The sequence below is a fragment of the Trachinotus anak genome, unplaced genomic scaffold, assembly GCF_046630095.1.
Source record: "Trachinotus anak isolate AG129_WGS33_773 ecotype Australia unplaced genomic scaffold, CSIRO_AGI_Tana_v1 ptg000032l, whole genome shotgun sequence".
In the NCBI taxonomy this organism is placed as follows: Eukaryota; Metazoa; Chordata; class Actinopteri; order Carangiformes; family Carangidae; genus Trachinotus; species Trachinotus anak.
The window spans coordinates 12,305,142-12,331,689 of record NW_027273883.1 but is presented as its reverse complement, the minus strand read 5'-3'; the positions used below and the strand labels follow the sequence as shown (position 1 = coordinate 12,331,689).

General features: G+C 39.9%; 2 protein-coding genes across 8 annotated transcripts in view; both read left to right on the top strand.

The window, feature by feature from the left end:
• Positions 1 to 251: 251 nt before the first annotated feature.
• Positions 252 to 7,928, top strand: prpf3 (PRP3 pre-mRNA processing factor 3 homolog (yeast)). Of its 2 annotated transcripts, none has more exons than XM_071468328.1 (17): positions 252 to 393; positions 844 to 991; positions 1,486 to 1,616; positions 2,137 to 2,304; positions 2,404 to 2,490; positions 2,600 to 2,886; positions 3,013 to 3,131; positions 3,219 to 3,406; positions 3,550 to 3,716; positions 3,883 to 3,965; positions 5,016 to 5,159; positions 5,248 to 5,347; positions 5,493 to 5,606; positions 5,717 to 5,835; positions 6,728 to 6,805; positions 6,899 to 6,954; positions 7,060 to 7,928. In XM_071468328.1, exons 2-17 carry the CDS (start codon positions 847 to 849, stop codon positions 7,207 to 7,209), a joined length of 2,136 nt encoding a protein of 711 aa, XP_071324429.1. In that variant the 5' UTR covers positions 252 to 393; positions 844 to 846; the 3' UTR covers positions 7,210 to 7,928. The 2 variants fall into 2 exon arrangements, with proteins under 2 accessions (XP_071324429.1, XP_071324430.1); XM_071468329.1 differs by having other exon boundaries at positions 253 to 393; positions 847 to 991.
• A 165-nt stretch (positions 7,929 to 8,093) lies between these two features.
• LOC139612616 (threonine--tRNA ligase 1, cytoplasmic-like) overlaps positions 8,094 to 26,548 on the top strand; it is a 28,170-nt gene continuing 9,715 nt past the window's right edge. For 2 of the 6 annotated variants that reach the window (XM_071468326.1, XM_071468325.1), the window contains exon 1: positions 25,295 to 25,481. In XM_071468326.1, the coding sequence (XP_071324427.1) occupies positions 25,404 to 25,481 (78 nt within the window). In that variant the 5' untranslated portion in view covers positions 25,295 to 25,403. Of the gene's footprint in view, positions 8,338 to 14,663; positions 14,794 to 14,942; positions 15,119 to 15,269; positions 15,323 to 15,438; positions 15,566 to 16,127; positions 16,304 to 16,631; positions 16,918 to 17,061; positions 17,320 to 18,072; positions 18,241 to 18,384; positions 20,563 to 25,294; positions 25,482 to 26,548 lie in introns of those variants that run through there. The other 4 variants (XR_011686603.1, XR_011686602.1, XM_071468324.1 and 1 more) reach the window with 4 other exon arrangements.

The window sequence follows — 26,548 nt, the reverse complement described above, 5'->3', positions numbered from 1 at the left end:
GTTCTGTCACGACGCCACGGTTTCTTCTTTCATACATTTGTAAGTAAATGTTCTTTTGGTGAAATACAAACTTTAAAAGACGGAGAGATAAATGTGACGGCTCCCTTCCGACGCTGCTGGGTGGTAACGCTGAACAGCTGAGCTAAACGACTGCAATAAAATGGTCACGAAGAAGAAGAAGAAGCTACGGAGGAATTAGGAGGAGTAGAAGAAGAAGCGTATGTTTCCTGTTCCGGGTCTTGGATCCGAAACGTTGTGTGAACGGCGCGACTAAGCAGAAAGTTTCACAGAAAACTTAGCTTTTTGAGTGTTTTATGCGTCTGAGACTTGATGATTTCTGTTTGACTTTTACAGCGTAAGCGGTCTGACAGAAGATAAAGGCAGAATAGAAGGGTTTGTACGCTTCACTAAGCAGTTATTCGCTGATGTTGATAGCTGGCAGACAGCAGCATGCTAACCTTAGTTAGCAGGCAGCCGGGGAGTTTTGGCGGATGTAATGGATTTTAGCTTGTATGTTGCTCCTGGCTAGCACATTTGCTAGTCAGTCTAATATTACAGCTACCAGATGACGAGCAGTGTGGACTGAATGTGTGCGTGTTTTGAAGAGTAAATAACTGATGAACGTTTGTGTTTTCGCGGCGGTAGCTAAGTGCATGGGGGGGGGGGGGGGGGGGGGGGGGGTGACAGAGGTGGTTTGTGTACATGCCCCATTTGGGACTCTCACTTAAAGGGGATGAGACAAACTATGACGAGGTTTAAATTCATGGTGACATAGTTGATGATAATCTGGGTAATTAGCGTTAATTTATGTGTTGTAATTGTAATTTTTCTCTGCTGGATCAGAAGATGTCTCTTCCAAAGCGGGAGGTGGAGGAATTGAGGCCATGGGTGGAGCGCACTGTGAAGAAGGTGCTTGGTTTCTCAGAGCCCACTGTGGTCACTGCAGCTTTGCACTGTGTTGGAAAGGGACTGGACAAAAGGAAGACCATAGGTAACTGTTCTTGCTATCTGGGACGTTTTGTTTTTTCAAGATACGTAAACATCTAGTTAAGATGGAGTTAAGACCAAATGCGCTTTGCTCTTAGCATCACACGATTATGACGATATACTAACCAATGAATCAACTAGGAAGGTAAGAAAGACATTAGTGATCGTAAACGGTTACTAATGTCCCTGAGCACCTGTTACTTTAGCTCCCTTATTTTGTTTTACAGCACTGACAAGGTAATTGGCCGTAGTGTATTTCACATCCATCTCGACTCAACTGTCATGCACTGACTGCTAAAATAGCTGTTTATGTTGTCAGGTTGGGGTGAATCATGTAAATGTTGTAGTTAAAACATCAACTTTATTTTAGTTTTTTCACACTGATCATGTTTCTCTGTGTGAGTGTAAAGGCACTCTGTGATCATGTCATTTTATCATGACAGTGATCACAGGAGTACTGGATTTGTGTTTATTGTTTGACATTCATTTTCCCCTCAGACCAGCTGCGTCCATTCCTTGATGACTCTGCTGGAGGTTTTGTGGAGCGTCTCTTTGAAGCACTGGAGGAAAGCCGCAGTGCCCGTGGCAACAAAGGAGCAGGAGAAAAGAACCGCAAGAGAGACCTGAAGGTAGACAATCACCTTAGCGGATATTTGTATTTTATATTATATGTATTTTAATAATATTTTATATCACGGTACAACTAAATAATTAGACCTAAAACTACTCCATTTATTAACCAGTAATTATAGTGACTACATAACATACTGACAGACAAAAGTGATCATGAAAAGTCAAGAAATTAGACATTGCCTTAAATGCATACATTTTCTGGGTGACCGTAGTCTGATTACTTCAACCCCAGTTGATACAGGTTAGTGAGTCATCAGAACCCTGCCTTTACCCCCTGCATACATTTTTCTATTATCTCAGACATACCTAGCAGCCCCTGACTGAGACCATGGAATGGAAACTGGGTTTAATGTTTATGCAAAAATTTATGAAACCAGATTATTGACAAAAGCAGAAAATAATCATGTAAGTGTACCAAGTGTAAACACTCTCAAATTTGGTTTAATGGTAATATGGCATTACTCAGTAATAATCAAATTTTATTGGTATTTTGTTTTTCTGACTGGTTGGTCTCAGGATGTGTTTGGTGATGAAGCTGATGCAGGTGCAATGCGAGAAACTCAGGAGGCAGGAGATGGGACGGCAGCAAAGCGGAAACGAGTACCTCGCTTTGAGGAGGTGGAGGAGCCTGAGGTCATACCCGGACCTCCATCTGAGAGCCCTGGCATGCTTACCAAAATGCAGGTATGATACTGTTCCCTCAGTGTCAATTAAGGTTATAGCAAAAGATGTGTTTTTATGATAAACTTTCTACATTTACTAAACCTTTCTCTGCATTAATAGATTAAACAGATGATGGAGGCAGCCACAAGACAGATTGAAGAGAGGAAAAAACAACTGAGTTTTGGCTCTTCAGTCCCTGCTTCACCAGTAAGATTTTTTTTTTTCCTCACAAAAAAACTCATACTGAACACAACATATGAGCCCTTTCAGGCAGTACATTCAGTATAATACTGTTCTTATTTCTCCCTGACTTTAGCGGTTGCCCCTTCCTACACCACAGTCACAAATGGAAGCCTCTCCAGTATCACGGCTTCTTGGCAGTTCCACTAATGCAGCTGCTGGTGGTGCCTCATCTATTGCCCCTTCCCAGGCTGCCAGCTTTATGAATGATGCTATCGAGAAGGCCCGCAAGGCTGCTGAGCTACAAGCGCGCATCCAGTCTCAGTTAGCCATGAAACCTGGTATCCTCGGAGCCTTGGGGAACACTGGGCCTCACAATTTAGTGGCACTAGCTAATCTACATGCCATGGGAATTGCTCCACCGTGAGTTATGCCAAAGTAGTTAAAGGATTTTCAAATCTAAAAAGGAAAAAACATTGTAGTAAAGTCTATTTGTTGATGTAGCAGTGTGAAAATAGACTGTTTTCTATTTGTGTTTCTTTTTTATAGGAAAGTGGAAGTCAAGGAGGTGAACAAGCCAACACCTCTTATTCTGGATGAGAAGGGAAGAACTGTGGATGCAAGCGGCAAAGAGGTTGAACTCACACATCGCATGCCCACACTGAAAGGTATGCATACAGTGGCCCAATACGCACATACACAATCTTATTTTCTTGTGTGAGCGTTTCTCAATTAATTTTCCTTTCAATGTTTAGCTAACATTCGAGCTGTTAAGAGGGAGCAGTTCCGTCAGCAGCTGAAGGAGAAACCAGGGGAGGACTTGGAGTCCACGTCCTACTTTGACCAACGTGTGTTTATAACACCAGCTCAAAGACCTCGCAGGAGCTTCAAATTCCATGACCAGGGGCGCTTTGAAAAGATTGCTCAGAGGATTAGAACTAAGGTTGGATTTAACTCCTGAAATGTTCAGTGTCAGCAGATGTCAACTCTGAGCTTGGTTATTTGGAATATTTTGCAACTGTTGAAATGTGGTTCACACAATAACTTGACTTTTGTCCCTCCTGCACTGATCTTTACCTCAATCAGGCCCAGTTGGAAAGGTTGCAGTGTGAGATTGCCCAGGCAGCGAAGAAGACAGGAATCCAGGCATCCACCAAACTGGCCCTGATTGCTCCTAAGAAAGAGGTTGGAGAAGGGGAGGTGCCCAACATTGAGTGGTGGGATTCTTTCATCCTGCCCTCAAACATAGACATGTAAGAAACCACAGCTAACCCAGGAACTTTAATATTGTGTGAGGTTAAATGTCCTTTGTCCCATTTCAGTGCCTCTCTGTAGTAAACTAAGCACAAATTTGTAGTAGTAGTAGTTTGTAGTTCCTCAACATACTATAGTTAACTGACATGTTTTCCTCCCTGACAGAACCCTTGACACAAAATTTGAACAGCTGGAGCTCTTTGGTGTGACTAACTTGGTAGAACATCCTGCCCAAATCCAGCCTCCTGGTAAGTGTTTGAGGTTAAATGTGGTTTGCTAACATTTCTTAAACTTAACTTTTTATTGATTTTCATTCTATTATTACAGAACAAACAAACAAACGTGTTGTCAGTGAGGTATACAACTCACTGGTATAACTTAAGATATCTCAGTCTTTATATAAATGTTTTTACTAATCTCATCTTTGATATGGGAGTTAAAAGCAGTCTATTTTTCTTTGATTTACACATTATTCTTTAAATGTTGAATCCTCAGAACACAATTCTTTCCATATCTGTATGTACCTCTTCAATGTCCCTCTAGTGCCTTAGAGTAGGGGCATCTTCTTTACACCATCTCCTTGTGATTGCCTTCTTGGTCACTGCCAATACAACTGGAACAAGATATTGGTCTTCATGTTGACTATCATCTTGTATCAGATTAATAAATAAATATTGCGCCTCAAATGCCTTGGGTAATTCATAGCCTCATATCAAATCTGCACACTGTTGATGTTAATGTTAATTGTAAGTATTAATATTAATTATATAAAAAATTTTAAATTAGCTGAGACTGCATAAAATGGATAAATGAGTAAATGAAGAAATACATAAATGCAAATAGATGCAATGCAAATAGACAAAAAATAGATGGATGATGCACAGGCAATTCCATAACCTGGTGTGTGTTGAATACAGATTGAGCAAGTTGAGCATGCTTGATTAAATCATGTGGAGTTCAGGTTTAGAGGGCCTTGGGATCAGACCTTGATCCCAAGTTTTGTTACCCATGAGCTCATGCACTCTGTCATTCTTTTTAACAAGTCTGAATTGATTATTTGGCATTTGTAAAGCAGGTTTAACAATGTGCAGATTTTCTGATTTTGACTCTGTGTCTGTTCTGCACCTGAGTAATATGTTGGATGTGCATGCTCTCATTTCTGAAGGCAATTATACATCATTACCCTTTCTACAAGCCATGGCACAACCTATAAACTGTCTCAATGGTATTTATTTCATTAACACCATAACAATTTGCTGGAATGGTTACAATATTTTGTGGGGGGGTGGGTTCCTCAGTTGACACAGATAAGCCGGTCACATTGGGCGTTTACCTGACAAAGAAAGAACAGAAGAAACTGAGAAGACAGACACGAAGGGAGGGGCAAAAAGAAGTGCAAGAGAAGGTTCGTCTGGGACTAATGCCTCCACCAGAACCCAAAGGTACCCACACATAAATTTCTACAATTTAAAAATTACTTCAGTACTAGATTAAACAGAATGTAGCTGATGATTGGTTTCATTTTCTCAGTACGCATCTCCAATCTGATGAGAGTGCTGGGGACGGAGGCTGTTCAAGACCCAACAAAAGTAGAGGCCCATGTCAGAGCACAGATGGCCAAAAGACAGAAGTTAGTATCACAATTACCCTATACACTGTTTGTCCCTTATTTATCATCTCCTTATTTCATGCACCATTCAGAATAATATAATGTGTTATAATCTTTGAAGAAGAAAAGCCTTAAGGTTTTCCTAATTCTGTTTTCCTCCCTGCAGGGCTCATGAAGAGGCCAACGCCGCTCGCAAACTCACAGCAGAGCAGAGGAAGGAGAAGAAAGTCAAGAAGTTGAAAGAAGACATCACTGATGGTGTTCACATTGCAGTGTACAGGTGTGTATTTGTAGGAAGAGAGCAAACACTGCAGCGCAAATATATAGTGAAGCGTTTATGTCTTGCAATCTAGATGTGTCTAATTTAAGCACCTTTACTTCCCTGTACAGGATCCGTAACCTGCAAAATCCTGCTAAGAAGTTTAAAGTGGAGGCTAATGCCAACCAGCTGTACCTGACGGGCACAGTAGTTCTGCACAAAGATGTCAACCTCGTTGTAGTGGAGGGAGGTAAGGGAGGAAAATGAGTCTCAGGCTCACAGTAGCATCAGTATTTTGCCAGTTCCAGTTGGTTCTTCGAGTTAAATATTTTCTTCTCTCTCTCCTATACCACAGTTGACAGTAGCTTTGTAATATATGTTTGGTACTGTCAAGAGAAAATCTCTATTGTTGACATACTTTGCCAATCATCATTCTTTTTTTATTTCATATTCATAATTTCCTGAAAAAGTGATAATAAAATGTATATAGTACATTATATATAGTACATTTTCTTAGTGGGCTACTTGACTGAACTTTTTCTGTCCTAAACCACTTTGTTTATTACACCAATTTTTGGATGTTATAATGTTGTCCCCTGTGTGCTTTATCCCCCAAAATTATTCCTTCTAAACCTTGTACAACATGTTTTTATCCATTTATTTTGATAGATTTGCATTGGTTAGATTCTTAGTCTTAGAACTAATAAACCACTGTCACTGTGGGCTTGTAATAGAGGATGAGGGTCCAGAAACCCTCAAGGAATAGGATTGCAATAGAACACAAAATATTAGGGAAATTACTGGGCTTCTGGCAAGTGTGCAGTATCAGGAAAAAGAAAAAAACCTAGTGCACAATATGCTTTTCAGGCTCCTATGTGACATTGTTGTGTTAAGGATAGCCCAATGTACAAATAAAGTGATGAGGTAATTATTCAAATTTGAGTAAACAGCTGATAACAACATGAAAGACAAATTGATAGTGGGTCTTGTTCAAAAATTGCATAGATACATCTATTTACGGATAGAGGACTGTAACACCATTCAATTTAACCTCTCAGCTACCCCTTGATGAATTAAAGTTGTAGAGAAATATACTCATTGTGGTAGTATTTTGTATCTGAATTACTTTTATTCTGTTTTAGGCCCCAAATCTCAGAAAAAGTTCAAGAGGCTGATGATGCACAGAATCAAATGGGAGGAACACAACAGTAAAAGAGATGGTAAGAGTGGCTTGTCTCTTGTGTCCTGCCACAGTTATCATGCGTTTGTGCTTATTTCAGGAATACTAAACTCTACCATTTATTCTTTATTAGATCCAGATGGTGACGATGATACAAAGAGAAACAACAAATGTTGGTTGATTTGGGAGGTGAGTCTTCGCACATTCTGCTTTCAAAAATATTTTAGAATTAATTTGGATTATGTTTTTATTTGTGATCTTATTCAAGTCTAATAATTCATTTTGGTTCTTCAGGGAACAGCTAAAGAGCGTAGTTTTGGGGACATGAAGTTTAAGCAGTGCCCCACAGAGAGCATGGCCAGAGAACACTTCAAGAAGCACGGCACAGAACACTATTGGGACCTCGCTCTCAGCCAGAGTGTCCTGGACACCACAGATGACTGAAATCTGCCAGGAGAGCACATAGTTTCAGTCAGCGTCAGACCACCCACCTACCCCCACCTCTCGTACAACCCCCCCAGACCAACAGCCTCACAGCCAGCTTACTGTCACTGCTAGCTGGCTGCCCTCAACTGGGGACAGAAACTTAATCAAGAGACTTGAACATAGAAAAAGGAGGAACAATAAACCTGTGTGGATGTCTTTGTGAGAATGTGTGACAGATCAGGGCGTGTGTAGGACAGTATTGGTGTGTGTGTGCGCCTGCATCAGTGTTCAACTCTTTGGTGGTAGGCTCTTCTGTTAGATATTGTTATCTGTTATTGTATAGATAACAGTATGCAAATCACTTACCCAAGGCTTTATGTGATGAGGAGAAACTGTAAGATTATGTTGTGACTGACGTTTTGTGATGAAATCCCCATGTACACTGATAATAATCCCTGTGTGAGTCAAGCAGGTAATAAAATCTCCCATCATTGAAGACTGCTAACACATTTAGAGTACACCTTTTTATAAACAGTCTACGGAGAACTACCTTGAAAGACAGGTGGATAATGCTACAACATTGTTTTAATACATTATTCCAGGTGCATTTCACAGAACTTAAAGGTCCCAAATGTTTGTTTTTTTTCTTTCTTGAGAGAAGCAAATCTTTGACTCGCCTCTAGCTACATTTCTCTGTAATATTACAGTCACAGCCTTAAATAAACAACAAAATCTAACCAACCTGTGTCCGCTTTTTTCCGTTATCTGGATATGACTGCGATATTTGACTTGTTCAAACATTAGAAGCTGTGAAGCACTTTTATCACGTATGGTTTTAGACTGTACAGTTATGTGTTTATGAGAAAGTAAAACACGGGGGCGTGTTTTCTCATTACACTGGCCCCTTCATACCCGTCTGCAGTGAGCGAACAGCAGACAGAGCTGGAAAGATGGCGGCCGGTTCTGGGGCTGCAAGCGGCCACGGAGCCCGCAGCTCTACTGCTGCTCTGGAAGCGTCTCTGGACCGGCGGTTTCAAGGAGTATCCAACACTATGGAGTCAATACAGGGACTTTCGACCTGGTGCATTGAAAATAAGAAGCAACACGGCCTTATCGTGCGCTACTGGATGAAGTGGCTCAAGAAATGTGAGTAGCTAGCTTGCTGCTGAAGCTAACACGCTAGCTAGCCCACTTTAGCTAATTCAAATAGCCTACATTTCTGACCATGTTGTAAAACTATTGTAGCTACTAGTGGTAGGTTTCGGTGGAGTGCAAGGCGAGTCAGTGCACCAGAAAAAAAATGCGGATTCATTACCAGCGGGAATTTTATTCTTCAGTCACCTGCACCTTTGAAAAGTAACATTGACGTTGTTATCACTTCTTACAATTAGCCGCTAATACCATCTAAGCTAACGCTAACGCCTCCCTGCTAGCACTGTTTACGGTTGGGCCTCCCGGGGTTCACGGTCTGGAAATATATGATTGTGCTTTTTTACGAAGAATTACCATGCACCTCACTGCTTATCTCAAAGCATGAACTCTTGAGATAAAGGTGGTTACAACCTATTCTACTAGATTTAGTCACAGTTTTATTGCTTTGCAGTTTGATCTGTGTGTAAGTGCTGTTGTGGTCTGACATGCAGGATTCATTTTGTGGTGAATTTGCTAATTTTATAGAGGACAAAGTAAAGGGAAAGTCCACCGAAAGCATAATGTAAGAGCCCATCCTATGATTGAAAAAGTACACTTATGTTAAGAAAACAGGAGAATACCAGTTTTAACCGAGCGACCGTTTGATGTTGTAATTTGCTGATGCACTTTGCAGCAATTCTGAAAATATGTATATTTACCTTTTTAAAAGTATAATCACTCAAGTATTGTGCTTATGTTCAATTTTGATGTACTTTTACTTTATTAACATTAGATTTACATTCTGTACTTAAACTGTACCAAAGTTCATACTTTTAATTCCACTACATTTATTTGATTACTGTAGTTATTTGCAGATTCAGAGTAGTAATATGTAACGCATTCACCCATTCATCAAATAAATTATAATGCATCATTTATAAGATGAGACTTTTTCGCAGGGAAATGTTTAAGTTACTTGGTGGTATATAAAGTAATTAAAATTAACCCCATCTTTACCAGCTGCAACACTTAAGTGATTTACACATGAACTATAATACAGTAATATATATTTGCTGAAATAGACCATTCTGCTTACTGAGTACTTAGGCTTTTGGCACATCAAATATATTTTGATGTTAATACTTTTGTACTTTTGTACTTTGAAACTTTGAAAGCAGTATTTCCACACTGGTATTTCTACATTTATGTCATCAAAAGATTTGAACACTTTGACCACTGGTGAGAATGGAAGCAGTATAACTTCATAAGTTATTGCAATTTTAATCACTTAGAAACAAGTATTCAAGTAATTTAAACCTGGTTGGTAATCTGGGTTGGTTATATGTATTTAAAAAAAAAACAGAAGAAGAAATTTTGGATTGTTGAATTATTGGTGAGGCATCACAAGTACAGAGTGACACCTAATAGTCTTTGCGGTGTTAAACCTAATTTCTACATCATGGGGTCTTCTGCATTAATTCACTAATCTGTTCAGAGTCATCCTTATTGTATTGCTGAATGTTGGAACTCCCAGTTGAGCCGTTGACATGTGCTGACACAGTATATATTAGCACCAACAGACTGCAACTAACCATCGTTTCATAGAGTCTTAGGTTATGTCCTGAGATGGCTTGTTGTGTCCAACCAACAGTCCAGAACCCCAAAATATTCAGTTTACATTGTGTTTGACAAATAAAAGCATCAAATTACATTTGAGAAGCTGGAAACAGAGAAAGTTTGCCTTTGTCGTTTTTCCCTTAAAATAATTGCTAAAATGATTATTAAAGTAGTTGCAGATTAAATGCTTCAGACTAATCAATTAATGTACTGATCGTCAAAGCTGTAATTACAGCACAGCACTTTGGACATGACTCCCAGCCACAGTCAATAAGGTTTTGTGAGTCCTGCACACAGCACTTGAAATACTGCAATTAGTGATAAGAGGTGTTGTGCAGCTTCACTTTTAAACGAGCTGTACACAGAGGTTGGAGCAATTCACTGGCATCATTGATTGCAATATCATCCACTTATATTGTTTATGTCTTCACTTCACACATTGTGAAATCATAAGTCAACTTGTCTGTTATTTTGGCCAGTTGTATGTGGTATTTTTGATGTTAGTATTTTGTACCACAGTATGAATTTATCTGTCTTATAGTGCAGGACACAAAATACACAGGATTCAGAAATGTACACGGTCTCTGATGTAAGACAGTTTGTGGAAACCAAGAGGATTTATAACTTGGAGTGATAAATACTTGAGTAGATTTACACCAATTTCATGCAGTTTTTAGTGGAATGTGGGAAGAACAGAAGGAAATGGGGTATCCCACATATTTTACCTGATAATATTTTGTTCTTTAGCCATGGATATTGATGAATAGATGATGGAATATAATGGATATGCTAGTAAGTTTTTATGTTGTTTATAAGTGGAGAGGGAAGTTGGAAGCATTCACAAAACAGATGTTGTACATTTTGTGTGCTGGTTGATCATTATGATTTAAACACTTGCTTTTTTAAACACGCTTTAAAAAAAATCATATGTACACACACACACAGAAAGATATTCACTGTTTATGTATATGTTTCTGTTTATACACTATTTTATACAAGAGAAGTCTTTTTCTATTTGCTCATCACTGAGCATTGGTTTAGTTTCCCATCTTTGGAAAGAAATGCCAAATGTCAAACATTGTTTGATTTGTATGCAGATTTAGGGCCCATTAACATGAAGTGAAGACCCTAGAAGCAGCTTAATACCATTTAATATATGTGTTATTCAAGTTTATGAAGCAGGATGTAACAGATGTATTGGACTGCATTTGCTGTCATTATATATGGAAGCCAGTACAATGTGTGTATATTTAAAAACATAAGAAAATTTACATGAAAGCTACATTAAGAAAATTATGCTGAGAACATTCATCTTTTTCAGCATGGAAGTGTTGATTGAAAATGTTTAAGACAAAAAATTAAACATATAACTTATAAGTGTTTAAAAATATCAATATAAATTGTGCAAGCCAAAGAAATAATACACATTGGAACAAGAAATGGAATCCTTACTAGAGGGAAATCTTTGTTTCTTAAAAGCTCAATTTCTAGTACAGTGTCTTGCAAATTTGGCTGCCGAAACAACACCAACAAATGCATATATTCTGCTCCAAAAGATTTGCCAGATCTTTTCTAGGCTTCAGCCCTAGAATAAGCAGATTTAAATTATACATCAGGGAGTTTCTAGTTGAATCACCAGTGTTCGTCAAACTATCATGCAGCCATTAAAAAAAAAAAAAAAAACAACCTGCATCAGAGGAACGCATGATAAAAGTTTATGCTGACAACACACAATGAACTGCTGTGCCCTGGCTGAGCCACTGTTCTCTGATTGAGAGCCGTGCCAAGAGGGAGTCTACCAATCATCACTTATTGTTTGTTCTAGACTATGATGTGTGGTCTTGTCTCAGAAAATGACCTATAAATATCCTAAAAGGTATAAAGTTGATGCATTTTACTTCAGAACAATCCATGTCAGCCAGTTTCCAAAGCAGACTTTTCTTTTCCCCTAGCTTGCAGGTAAACATTAGTTTACATTTGTTTCACCACGTTATGTCATCTTTTATTTTATTTCAAGTATTTGCAGTTGAGAAAAGAGACTGACAAGCTTGTCATGAGTGGAGGAGTGTTGTGAGTGATCTAAATTCCTGCAATATGCCTTCATGTCTCAGAGCTAACATGCCATTTTTGTAGCATAGGTTATGTTTGTGCACCAGTCTTAGCTGTTGTATCCGTATGAGTGTTTGGTCAATCAGCTTGTTTGATTGGTACTTTAAAGTGCTGCAATGTTTATTAATGCAATGTTGGGATATTAAGCAGGTTCTAGTTTTACCTAAGTAATGTGACTAGTTTGTTTTACGTTAAGACAAGATGATAAACACACAGAACCTACCCTTTTAAGGTAAAGCATAATTTCATGTGTGACTTGCATTATCACTTTATAGTCGTGTTATGTTTAAGGACATTTTTAACAGAATTGACACATACACAATAGCAAAACTGATCAGTTTAATTGTTATTTGAATTAATGCTAGCCATCAGATAGTCCTTGTGTTTGTGACTGGTCTTCATTAAATCAAGTGTAAATCAGTTTTCATAAGGTAAAAAAAAATTCAAGTAATAGAAAGATATTGTTTTGGGTTCGAGAAGAGGTCTGTTATTTGTTAATTTTATTGCTGCAGGCTCTATATTAGAAATTTTACTTGACTCCAGAGATTGTATGTGTTGATTATTTCAACTCAGTAGGTTTTCAGTTGACTGATTATTATTTGTTTCTTTTTAGTGTACTGAAGGGAAGCATACATCAAACATAATTTTACAGTCTTCGTTATGCACGTGTCATTTATATTTATAAAGGCTGTCCAAAGGCAGTATCTTTTCTATGACATTTCACATTTGCAAAATAAAAATCACAGAAACTGATTTTTAGAGGTTTTTCAACTTGTCTTGTACAAGGGGGGAGGTGAGGAACAAGCAGAAGTTTTGTAATGTTTCAAAAGCATAATGGTCATTCACAAATTAGATGTCATATTTGAGATATTTAATAGTACTTTGGTACTGTAGAGTTGGTGGATATTTTAAACTTTTCATGCGTCTGATGTCTCTTTATCTGCTTTGAATGCCATTTAGAGGCTGTGTTTCTTCTGTGACCTCTTGCTGTTCAGGTGGGGATGCAGATATGCTTTTATGGTTTTTGACGCATCTTCTCAATGGAGATTGTAATTGCTTTGGTGGTTTGGTGGTCATAACTGTTGTGTGTTTGTCTATGCACTTGCATTTTGACTTAATAGGTAATTGTCGTTTGTTGTTCAATGCTATGTAGATACACCTCCCATATTCTCATTTCATTTCAGGTATTAGTGTGAATCTGTTTGGTTAAAAAAAAATACTATAATGTCAGCCAAGTGTTTAGTGAATCCTTTTTATTGTGTGTTTACTTTAAAATCCTGATGTATTTTGGGGTTAACATTATTACTGATTATTTAGGAGTAAAAGAATTCATACATTTTACAGTGTTTGAAAAATTATCTCAATTAATCTGTTTTTTGGCCTCACCTATACCACTTTGTCGTTTCGTTTTTTGTTTACTATTATGTTAAACTGCTGCTGGAATGCGACAAAATGTGACATAATAGAGAAATTTAAAAACAGTATATTCTTCCTGAAATGCAGAGAACATTAGCTAAATCTTGTGTTTACTGGCTGTAATTTAACTCTGATAAAAATCAGGTTACTAAATTATCTATTGTAGGAAGCAGTAGAAATGTTTCTGGTGTCCTTGTCGATATTGTATTTCTTATGGAAATGGATGATGGATGAATACTAAAGTTAGGTGATCATGGAAATAGATTTCCAGATTTATGATTGAACTAAAACAGTAAAAGCAAGCACAGTCTTCAGCCTTCTGTTTAATCATAGCTGTTTTGTTACAGTAACTTCAGCAATCTTAATGCCTTAAAGGATTTTGGATGAGACCCAACTCACACAAAGACAAAGACCATTATTATTGGCTGATATTGACTTAAAATAGATATATTTGTATCAGTGTATATGATGCCCACACAACAAACAAAAAATAAATAAATGAAATAAACACAATACATAATACAGAATGTATACCTTATGTCAATTTAGAAACATTGCAACCATTTGCAAGATTTTGTCCATATATTCAATTATTGTTGATATTACGTAGCACAGCAGGTTTGCAAGGTGGCATATCACAGCTGATCACGTGTTAGTGAATGAGTCTTGTAAAAATGCAAGTTGAAGTGTGTATAGTTGTCAGAATATATTATTCCCAAATGCCTGCATATTACATACATGAGTATTTATTTTTGAGAGTTTAAAAAAGCCAGAGGAGTATTGTGATGTTTTGCATTTCAAAATCTTTCTTTCTTTCTTCCTTCCTTTCTTTCATTCTTTCTTTTGAAGAATTGTGACTAATATGCATACTAAGAAGAAAATTAGCTTGTCAGTTCTCTCTAATGGGGAAACGATGTTATACACTTCCTGTTGCTTATCAGCTGACATATACACCAATATGATATATCTGTGATAATCCACTATTGGCCTATATCCATTTATCATTTTCTCTCTAGCCCTGAACCATCACTTACATCTTGTGCCCATAGGAATATGAGAGAGAGAGAGAGAGACAGACAGACAGACAGACAGACCTGGCTTGTCATATTTGCCTTAACCACTTTGTTATCAGGACATCCCAGAGTAATGTATACTCTTAATCTTATCCTGTCTTCTTTGTCTGTTTTTTTTTTTTCCAGCTGACAACAATCATCGCTTGAATCTCTTCTACCTTGCCAATGATGTGATACAAAACTGCAAAAGGAAGAACGCCATTGTCTTTCGTTCAGCCTTCGCAGAGGTCCTTCCTAATGCTATCCTGCTCATCAAGTGGGTACTCAGTGTTGGTGTTCACCTGTAGTATTGGGGCAATATTAGATGTGTTTCTTGTTTCAGTATACATGGCTATTACTGTTTGTTTTTTTTTAATGAGAAAACGAAGAAGTGTAGCATGTTCTGATGTCATTTTTCAATGTCAGAGATGGAAAGGTACGCAAGTCAGTGGAGAGAATCTTTTCAATTTGGGAGGAGAGAAGTGTGTATCCCGAGGAGGTCATCGCCCAGTTCAAAGCCAGCTTCAACAAAAAGGAAAAGGAGCGAGAGAAGCACAAGGAAAAAGAAAAGGAGAAAGAAAAGGAGATGCCACCTACAAAAGGTCAGCTTGCAACTAGTTGTGTTTATTAAATATAAAAGTCAATAGATTTCTTAAATTACAGCCAATTAATAGATTATCATAGATTACACATTATTTCCTGATGCAGTGGTAAGTGTACGTATTAACTTTATATTTGACTTTTATTCTGTAGCTCCAATCAACACCAAAGCTGCCCTCAAGTCCAAGATTGTAGCAGAGTTCACAGTAAGTATTGTTTGTGTTGTGTTAGCTTTGTCTTGCATGTCTTGTGATGTAAACATCTGTCTCAGATAGTGCCATCAGTGATGTAAATGTTCATCTGCACTCTGTTTCTTTTCCAGCCTCACTCCCTCATTGAACAGTTGTCGAGGTATAAGAGAGCAGTTGCAGAAGAAGAGTTCAGGGAGAAGCAGCTGGCAGCTCTCAGGGTGGATGTCTGCAGCACAGAGGCCCTCAAGAGACTTAAAGGTCAGATGTCACTGAGCTTATTTCTGCATCATCTCACACTTATTATCCTGTGCACTTTATATCTTAGACCTAAAACATACTCTACTCTTTATCTGTACCCTCTTTGTGGAGGGTAGATGTGGGTACAAGAGAGAGGTCCACATACTATTTCTGTTAATGTTTCTTCAGTAGAAAGTATTTTTGAAATGACAGTAATGTCTGGTATTATCCTGAATAAAATATTTTTTTTTAACTGATGCTGTTGATTCAGTACATATATTCTGCTGTAAACCATGGGAACACTGAGTTACAAATATCATGTGAATGTTTAGGGTTTATTTTACTTGACAAATAAATTAACATTTAGGTCCAATACTAGCTGGGAGACAATCATCATTATCCATAAAAAGTACACATTACTGCTTTATTTTACATAGTAATCAGTAGAAAGTTAAATGGATAGACCATGGATGAGGTTATACAAGTTAAATGGAACAATATTATCAATAGAATAAATTTTAGATGTACAGAAGAGCCTTGTATTTGACGTTTTTGCTTGTTTGTGAATTGTCTCATCCTCTAGACAAGGCAGGAGGGAACAAGTTTGCTAAGGACTTTGAGGATGGCAGTTTGAAGCTGCAGGAATTTGTCAGCTTCCTGGAGAAGGAGTTGAAAACAGGGCCTCCTCTACTGGAAGCTTTGGGAAACGCAGACATTTTTTACGAGATGCAGTACAAGGAGGTTAAGATTGTGGCCAATGTGAGTGTTGGATCAAATCATTGCATTGTCACTTTCCCTGGTAATGCTCACAGGGTGCAATGTTAAAATGCAAAGACATAAAGATCTTGAGAATTTGTTTTTGAAGAGAGGAATTTAAAATGATTTAGTAGACAGTTATGTTATTTGGTACTTGTTAATTAATGTGAAATGTCATTGTTTCTCTATTTCTAAGAAATCTGTAAAAAAGAATGATGACCTAGACATTCACTGTAACAATACATCTCCTTTGTAACAATAGATACAAGTTGGAATGACATTTTTATTTTCTTCTATCTCCCATTTTATTTTGTGACTTCTTTCTGCACAGGCATATAATGCATTTGCCAGCCGTGTGGCCAGTCTTAAAAGAAAATTGGATTCCCTCAAGTCGACTCTACCTGGACCTGAGGACTCCCCAATCCCATCGCCCTCCGAAGATGCCCCCTCCCCAACTGGCTCTGACTCACCCTTCATGGGACTGGGGACTAGCAGAGCCCAGGTGGATCCGGAACTGGATGGCAAGGCTATGGATGAAGGAGAAATACCTAGTGACAACAGAGACATGGAGGACATGGATATGTCTGATGAAGAGGGTGACGCTGCCGCAGCTCAGGGTTAGTGGCTACAGAGTGTTGTACATCTATGGTTGCGCTGTATTTAAAATTTTCTTCTCCATATAGATCCATATCAGGCTGCCCAATTGTGGAGTTGTGATTCAGATTTGAAAATGTATCAGCTCTTTGAATTATTTTCACTAGCAGATGAGAAGAAAGACAAGGCGTCCACTGCTGTTTCCAAGGCTCCAAAGTCTGATGCAGCGTCAAAGCTTCCAACTACTCCTACGAAAGCTTCTAAGACAAATGCTTCCATTGTTGCCACATCTGCTCCGGTGACTCCCACCTCTGCTACTACTCAAAGTACTCCAACCACCCCGCTGGGAGTCAACCTGGCAAAGGTGGACTTGGGAAAGATCAGCTCCATTCTCAGCTCCCTTACATCGGCCATGAAGAATACAGGTGTGTTTGGGGTTGGGAGAAAATGGTGCATTAATGATCAAGGCCTGTTGGAGCAATGTATTTAAGAATTTTCCTGAGATTGTCAAAGTCATCTTGAAACAAAATTAAATACATGGCCTCATTCTGACAAATAGGCACTGAGACATTGCTTTAAGTACAAGTAAGTAATTTATTTTTTGAGAAATATCACAATAATTTAACTTTTTATGAGCCAGAAGTAACAACAGTTGTGTTATCTGCTGAAACTTGATTTTGTCCTTACTGTAGCATCAAGGGATTTGAAATGTTGCTGTAATGACACTTATGGGATTACTTTTCTGTAACAACCCAATGTACTAGAATAGCAGCATCTATAGTAGTAAAATGACTTTAACCACTGGCGTGGCTAATCCTGAGGCACATTTTGAAATACTAGCTTTAGATGGATAAATAAAGACTAAATGTGATTTCTATCTGCTATGATATTTTGTTAACCTTCACAACTTAAGTTTCAAATGATTTTATTTATTTATTGAACAGGTATATGAACTTTAAATAATGTTAAATGTGAGAATTCTGGTCAAACCTGCTTTTTATTCTTTTATAAGAAGAAATTCTTACTTGACCTGAAAAAATGTATACCTGCACTGCATGATGTAACAAGTGCAGGATTTTACTTAAGAGCTTTGGATTGATTTAATGCACTTGAGTCATTTCTGAGATTTGTGCTATGGCTTTGATCTTCCCATCTCTCTGCCCTTGCGTGCCTTTCAGCGGCTAGTCCATCACCTCGGCCATCACCTGGGACTCCCACCACCCCCTCTGCCCAATCGACAGCCTCCAAAGCAAACCCTCCAAGCCCTGCCCTGGCCAGCATCCTGTCACGTGTTGACATCACACCTGAAGGCATTCTCAATGCTCTGTCTAAAACAAACACACCAGGTAAGACACACAAACACTGCTTGTATTTTTAATTACAAGTTGCATTTATGAAGTATTACGTTTAATGAATGATATACAAGGATCTTATTTGTCTCATATTTGTATTCCTTTTTTCTACCCCAATTTGTTTCTGTCTTGGTGCAGGTTTGTCCTCTCTCCTGCAAAGTGTGACAAACACTGCTTCCGCTCCTCCCACCCGAACCTCCCCAGAATCATCCACAGTGAAAACCCCAATCACCCCAATCACCCCAAAAACAAAACCCAATCTGGGGAACAACCTCAAACGAGACACCCCTGGGAGAACCAGAGACTGGGAGAAAGAGATACAGCTGTCCCCTCCTCCTCCACCCCCTCCTCGTACCTCAGCTCCAGCTCTTTCTGTCTCTCCCCCCAGCCTAGAATCAAAAATCAACAGTTTCTTGCAGGGTAATCCAGGTTTTAGTCTTGCTTTAGGTGACGTCAGTCCTGATGGGGTGGATGGGACCCCAGTGAGAGATGAGGCTGCTGGCACACCTACCCAGGATGAGATCATGGACACACCTGGGAGTGTGCCGGAATCTCTTGGGTCTTCTGGAGGTCATAACCTCTCACCCACAGCCTACCGGAGCGAACCCTGGGATGCTGTGATCACCCCATCAGGAAGTAACAGCGATGGAGACTTTCTGGGCTCCTCTTCTTCACGATATGGAGCTGGGAAAAAGAACAGCACAAAATTAAAGGAAGATGAAGCAATGAATGTAAGGAGGCAGGTCTCCTCTTCCCCCAGTAATGACATGAAGGGTAGGAAAGATGGACAACACAGCCAGTTAAGGATGGTAGGCATCAACAGAGCGATGGGAGAGAGAAGACTCTCAGCAGGCTCTCGTAAGGCAAGCACTGGCTCAGATGACGGAGGTCTGAGTGGAAGAAGAGAGGACAAGGGGAGAAGTCAAGAGTCTCCACGTGGGGATGGGAAGGAGGGTCAGTACCATCGTATTGAGACACTAGTGTCGCCCTGCACTGAAGGCGCACCCATTCAAACTTTAGGCTACTCGAACCGGCCTCTATCTGGAGAACGCATCAAGACGGTGGAGAGCATCCGCGTGATTGGCCGAGGCTCCCGGCGAGGGGCAGGGGCTGGCAGTCGGCCAGGGGGAATGATGTGGTACGAAGAAGAGGAATACATGGAAGCTCAGCCTCCCTCACCCCATGCTGTTCCCCCTCCTCTTAACATTGGCCATGGAGGCACTGAGGACATGACCCCCTCCATGCCTCCTCCTCACCCACAACTCCTCCTCCCTCACCTCCACCCTCCTCCGTCCCATCCTCATTCACATCCCCCTCCCCAAGCTCAGTTCCCAATGCCCTATCACACAGAGAACATCCAGACCCCTCCTCCATCACACCTCCACCAGCATCCTCCTCCTACATCCCCTTTCTTCAGTGGTCCTCCTCCAATCCCCCGACCCCCTCCACCCCCCATACCACAACGCCCTTCCCCTCCACCTACCCACCCTGCTGTGCCCTCTGCAGTCATGGTGGGAGGAGTGTTGGTCCCTGTTGACCGTCCTCTATCTCTTCCTCCCCCAATCAGACCTGAGGGTGTTGAGCGAGGTGGAATGGGGCCCAGAGGAAACAAAGTGGCCCCTCCACCCCTCATGACATCGTTGCTAGGCGAGCCCCCTCAGCTGCCCCGTCCTGGCACAGTTAAAGAGCCTTTTGTCCCACGTCATGCACCCCCTCTCCACCGCCCAGGTACACCTGGTGTTCCTCCACCTTTACTGGGCAGAGTGAAGGAGCCTCTGAATCTACCTCTTCCATCCCCCTCTCCCTCTCCCACATCCTCCACACCCTCTCCCTCCACGCCTAATTCCCCTGCAGTCGACTCTGCACCCGCTCGCCTCTCTGCTCAATCCGCTGCCCCTTCTCTCCAGAAACCCCCCACTAGTCCTCCAGCTCAACCCCGCACCCAAACCTCTAACCCTGTTCCTCTCCTCAACTTGCCTGCTCCTCGGCCCCCAATCCTCTCAGTCCCCATCTCACAGAGACCTCTGCTGCGAGGCCGAACCCCGTCTCAGCAGCTTAACCAAGATCCCCTCATGGGCGGGTTTCGTGGGGGCAAGAGGCCCGGTCCTCCATTCACAGGTGGTCCATTCCATCATGCGCAGAAGAGACCCTTCCTACCCCCACGCTACTGAAGTGGTCATCTATGACAAGCTGAATGAGAAGTGCAAGCCACACATCTAGCATCGCAGTGTGTGTGTTAGCCCCACTGGTATGAGCCCAGATATCTTTACTCTGTTAATTAGCTTGAATTAAAACTACCTTGAGTCGTGTGTAAATAGCTGATTAAATCTTCATGCTTGAGGTAGGTAGCCAGCCAGTCATCTAACACTGTACAGTACAGCTAAGAGGTTATCAGTTACATAGTGCAGAGTGTTGTGTAACAACCATCAATCTGTCCCTTTGTCCATTTCTCCATACACAGTAGAAAAGAAGTTTCACTAGGTCTGTTTCAAGAGTGACATAACCATAGAGAGGAAACATAGTTAAAGCAGAAATGAAACTATACTTTTATTTTGAGTTTGCCTACCTGTGTGATTGTTCAGTTACTCTACCTGAGAGAGAGAGAGAGAGAGAGAGAGAGAGAGAGAGAGAGAGAGAGAGAGAGAGAGAGAGAGAGAGAGAGAGAGAGAGAGAGAGAGAGAGAGAGAGAGAGAGAGAGAGAGAGAGAGAGAGAGAGAGAGAGAGACAGCAGGAGAGCCAAACAGCAGGGTGTGGGTATCATGGGATACATAGGAAAAGAAAAAAAAGAAGTAGTTTGATATTTGGGGAAATAAGCATACTTGTTTCCTTGCTGAGAGTTGGATGAGAAGATCAGTCTGTCTGCTAAATATGAAGCTACAAGCAGCAGCAAATTAACATAGCTTAGCATAAAGATTGTAAACATGTCTGGCCTGACTCTGTTCAAAGGTTAAAAAAAAAAAAGATTTAATTATAAAAAAATGAATGTACCAGCACCTCTAAAGCTGGTTTCTCTTGTTTGTTTAATGCATATAAAAGTGTAAAAATTGTGGTTTTACAGGGGATAGTTTTGTGGCTGGGTGCAGTGACTTCACTGAGTTGATGTTGCCTGACAAACCTCACAGCAACATCAGGACTCCAGGAAGTTACTGTTCCCAGCTACAGAACGCATATTGATGTTATTACCCTTAGACAGATCCAGGTTAGCCTTTTACCCATTTACAGTCTTTATGCTAAGCTAACCATCCCCTATCACCAGTTTCATATTTAACAGACAAAATTTACAAAAATGTCAAACTATTGCTTAAAAAAACATGTAACTGATGAAAGTAGGTTCTAGAGTAATCTCTTCTTCCAGGAGTGTGTGTGTGTGTGTTTTGTGCCCTAAGAAGGTATATCTCACATGAAGTGCTTAGATTTGTGTTGCAGCTGAGGTTAACATTTAACATCATATTTCTGGAGTACTTGCTGTAAATAATATTCTTCTCTTGCTCAACCTTTTTCACCTTTCTATCCCTCCCACTGTATATTTCTAAGCTTGTAAATATAAAAAAAACTGAGATGATACAGCTTTTTCTCTTCAAGCTCTTGTTTCTGTTACTGAGGACAATAATGGTCACTCACGCACCCCGTCTTTACTGTGAATGAGGCCTTGGATAAGCTTTAGCTCCAGAAGAATTTCTCTGCAGTATCTGTCGCACCTTTCTGTCCTCCTTTTGAAACCACCACGCAGAAGAGGAGGGTGAAGATAACTATGTATTTTAATTTCTAACTTAAATGTCTGCCTGTGCGCGCTTCAAGTTAGACTTCAGTCATGAAGATACTCAGTAGACGATGGTGGGTGGGGGGAGGCATTTCAGTTTGAACCACACTCTTGCTAGGCTTCAACATGTACTGACTTGAATAAAATCCAGAGTTTCAATTCAACTGGGGGGGAGGTATTTTATTTGGTCACTATTTATCACTTAAACTGCGCTGTTTAAATTTATTTGCGCTGTTCAGCTGTATTTTCAGCCTGTTTTCAGAGAAACTGTTTTCATTTACCTGCACAGCTGCTGCCATTTCCATATAGCATTAACATTTAATGATTCTTTTTTTTTTTTTGCGCTGTATTTTTCAATTAGATAGATGTGGCAATTTTCCATTTCCAGCCGCAGCAGCACCCACAGATGATATCAGGGGGGTGAAGAGACTTGAGCCAATTATGATTGTTTCGAAAATTGTTTATTTAAATACTCTGGTTGTTTTGGCCCCATCCTCTGTTTTGTTTCTTTGCTAATTTCATGCTTTCGCCCTCGAGCCCCCTTGTGCTTACATGGCTTCATTTAAAAACACTTTGGCACCTCTCAACACTTCTGGGGGTTAAAACATGGTCAACACAATGGCAGCAGTCCTCTCTCTTGTACAGGAGTTGTTGCCATTATGCTGCCCCCTGTCCCACACTGATGTAGTGTATCCACATAGTGAGGGGTGCAGGCTGAGTGTTGGTGTCAAAGCCTCATGTCTCCTGTGTTTGTCTGATCATGGAGTGTGTGCTATCTCTTGTGCTCATTTACAAGTTGCCTTGAAAGTACAGGACATGAAGACACATTGAGATACATTGTAGAAATGTAACAACGAAGAGGATATTTGTCACTACAGTGTTAGCACATCATCAGAGTTCTGATGTTCTGAATGTTATACACGTCTGTTACCACTCTCTGTAAACTGTATGTCTGTCATCTCTGCAGTCACACAATCAAACAGCTAATAATCAACCCAAATCCGTTTGGTGTGATCACAGAAAGCTAGATTAATTGTTTAACAAATTCATGCTCACTAAGCACCTACCAAGTTCAACACTTTACTTGTCCCTGTAAATAACCTCTCTTCGTTTCCCTTCACCTCATGACAACTTTGACTATATGAGTTTGAAAATGACTGAAGAAGTGACAAAGTTGATGGTCTGTATTTGATAAGTTCAATTGCTATTACTGCTGTTCTCATCAATGATGCTATATCACTGGTCTTTGAGTGTCCAATCCTTTCTGGTGTGATGCACACATGCTACAGCAGTTATTTGACACAGTGAATATATGCATACATCATTATAATTTTTTACAGTGCATATTACAGTTTTATCAGGAAGACTTTTTTGTAAATGCTTTCATGGAGTGACTTGCATCAATCTTCCTCACACATTTAATATATCTCATTTTGTGGTTGAAACACTGACTGTAAGTAGTCGGTGCACTGTCTTAATCTAACATGGGAGGTGATTTGCTGTTTTCTATAACTTTTTTTCCTCTGCAAAGACCTGAACTCACACTTTTCTCTCATTACCTCCTTGAGAAGACTGTTTTTTGTTTCTCTTTTTTGTTTCCACTTAACATTTGCACACTACAATGCACACTGTTGATGGAAAGCCATATTTTAGGACTGTAACTTAAAATCATTGCAACTCTACAGATGTTGGCTTTACAGCTTGGTACTGACAGTTATTACATAGGCCACATTAGAAATCAGCAGCCGTAACCTCAGTCACAACTTTACAGAATAACTATAAGCTATGGCTGTGCAGTTATCAGTAAATGATGATAAGCTTTTTTACATAGTGTCATTCAGTTAATATAACAATGAATTAACTTAATGGAGTCATGTTGTATCAACAACTTTTCTGCTACATTAGACATTCAAAGGGAAATGTTTCATTATGGCGTCCAGGCCATTATTCTACAGTGAGCAGTGTAGTGTTGTTAATTGTACAGCTAAACTGTCCTCGTTGTTGAACACTTACACTGCAGTTCTCTGACAAAGGCCAACAGCACCTCTTAATTTAAAAACATGTAGCATGTTTATACTTCAAGCTCCCACATACATGTGTGCTTTCCACTTCATTCTGCAATGGACGTGGTGAAGTGAGAGAGCAGATAATGAAGGTTAATCCCACATTTTAAAATCCATACAGTTGGGTCCAGCCACAGTAAAAAGATTTGGACAGTTAGAATTGGTGACATGAAAACATATTTGACGCTGGCTCAATGCACAGTATTTATACCAGTAGAGGCTTAAATGTCTTGTATTATTGAAATCAGTCTTCTCTCTTTACTATGTTGGCGGACATTACTCTTTCTGAAAGTGTTGTAGCTCCCCCAAGTGGCAGTTCAGTGGTAGCTTCAGTTGTTAGGTCTTGTTTTACTGTTATTACTGTACAACTGTTGACTTCTGAAAATGGTGAAAACCAAAACATAATCACGCCCTTGGTCAGAATGAACTGAGTTTTTCTTCTGAGTTTTGTTCCGGGGGCATAGCAGCCAATTTCTAGGTTATTGTCTGTTAACAAGTTTATTCGGGGGCCGCTGCATTTAGGCGTTAAGTTTAACATTTCAGAACTTCACGTATTTTGTGTTTATTGTAATACTTTCCTCAGGGTTGGCTTTAAACTGTGTCAGTTATTATACATTATAGTATTATACAAATTTAGCTACAGTGAAGATGCTTTTCCTAGAGAGTAAAGTAATTGTATTCGGTTAGATTATTTTTTTTCTACTACAGATTTTAAAGATGCCAATGCTTCGGGCAGTAAACCAGTAGACCTTGAATGCAGCTGTAACACCTGTAGGCTCTTCAGTCTGAGTGCGCAGCTGCATAATGAGGTCACCGACTCCGCAGTTCAGTCTTGAGGTCGGTAGCTCTGCGTGTGAAGTTACTTTGGGGTTGCAACCAGGACGGCAGGTGTTTTTTTTTTTTTTGTTTTTTTTTTAATCTCATCTCCTGCCCATGTGGATGGGTTTGTGTTGCGCTGCACCCAAACTCCTAAAGTGTGAACTGTTTAGTTAAAAAAAAAAAAAAACAACCTGTATATATTTAATCCAGTCTGAAATACCTGGCCTGGCTGCATGGCTGGAGGTGTTACCATCGGGTTATTACTTGCTGTCCTCTCTAACAACTGCAGATGTCCCGCTCTTGAACGGTATGCGCAGTTCCTCTGTGGAAGCGCGCCCATGTGCCGACGCTCGGGAACGCGCACGCTGTTTAACGGGCAGCGTCACAGTTTTCCGCCCGCGACGTCACCGCTGCTGTCCTAATTCGTGCTTCCGGTTTAATGGCCGCTCGCAGAGAAGGGGACAGTAATGTGGGATATTTGGGAATGAGCGGGTGTTTAGGCGGGTGTGCTTAGGATGGCGGTGACACAGCTGTTCCGGCTGGTTGTCTGTCGGCCGGCAGCTCATCTCCGAGTACACAGGGGTTACAGCAAGGTGCGCCAGCTTGTCCTTACTGCAGCACAGTAACTACAGCTAACGTTAGCCTGTGTGTGTGTGTGTGTGTGTGTGTGTGTGTGTTTTGTCAGTGTGCAGTGCTGCAGCTGTTGTTTGTCCATTGTGGAGATAAAGCTGTTTTGTGCTGTGATTACTAAAGTGCCTGTCCACCTTATTTCTCTTCAGCTTTCATCTGACACTTTCAGTTACATTGGACAGGGTCTGAAAAAAAAACCAGTTGTATACTTGGGGTACATACAGTAGCTACAGCTGGAATTATTAGTCATAAGTCAATTGACAGAAAACTAATCTGAAACTATTTTGGTGATCAGTAGTCATTTGATTTACTTTTCAAGCAGAAATGGCAAGAATTAGCTGGTTCCAGCTCCTGAAATGTGAAGAGATGTTGCCTTTCTCTGTTTTATATCATTGTAGCTTAAAAATCTTGGGTTTTGGGCTGTTTATTAAACAAATCAAGAGCCTAGAAGATGTCACCTTGAACTCTAGGAAACAGAGAGAGACATTCTTCACAAATTTGAAATCCTGTCTGGACAAAACAAATAATCCTTCAGTTGAGACAGTAACTGGTAGATAAATAAATAATGAAAACAACTGTACCTATCCATACCTTCCACCTCCCTGTGACTCCCTTAATACTAAAATATTTTTTAAAAATCAGCTGAATGCCTCTACATTTGTAATTTGGGATAAGCACATCAGTATTACATATTCAAATCAATGTTAAATAGGAATGAGTGAAAAAATAGAAGAAAATCATCAGACTGATGCGGAGTCATTTCATTTATTTATCTGTGCTTCAATTAGTTATTTCATTTGTGCAGATGTAACAGTACTTAAACTTATGAATGTGTATCATTTATTATAAGGAGGCCATAAAGATGAGGAAAAGATAAAACTGAAGCTTCAACACATTGTTTCAGTAGACTGTTGATGTCGGTGTATTAGTTATACACTTCAGTTTCCAGTTTATTAGGTATGAAGTCTAATACAACAGTCCTGCAATAATTCCTACCTTCATGAAGGTTGCAGTTTAGTTTTTGCTTAAA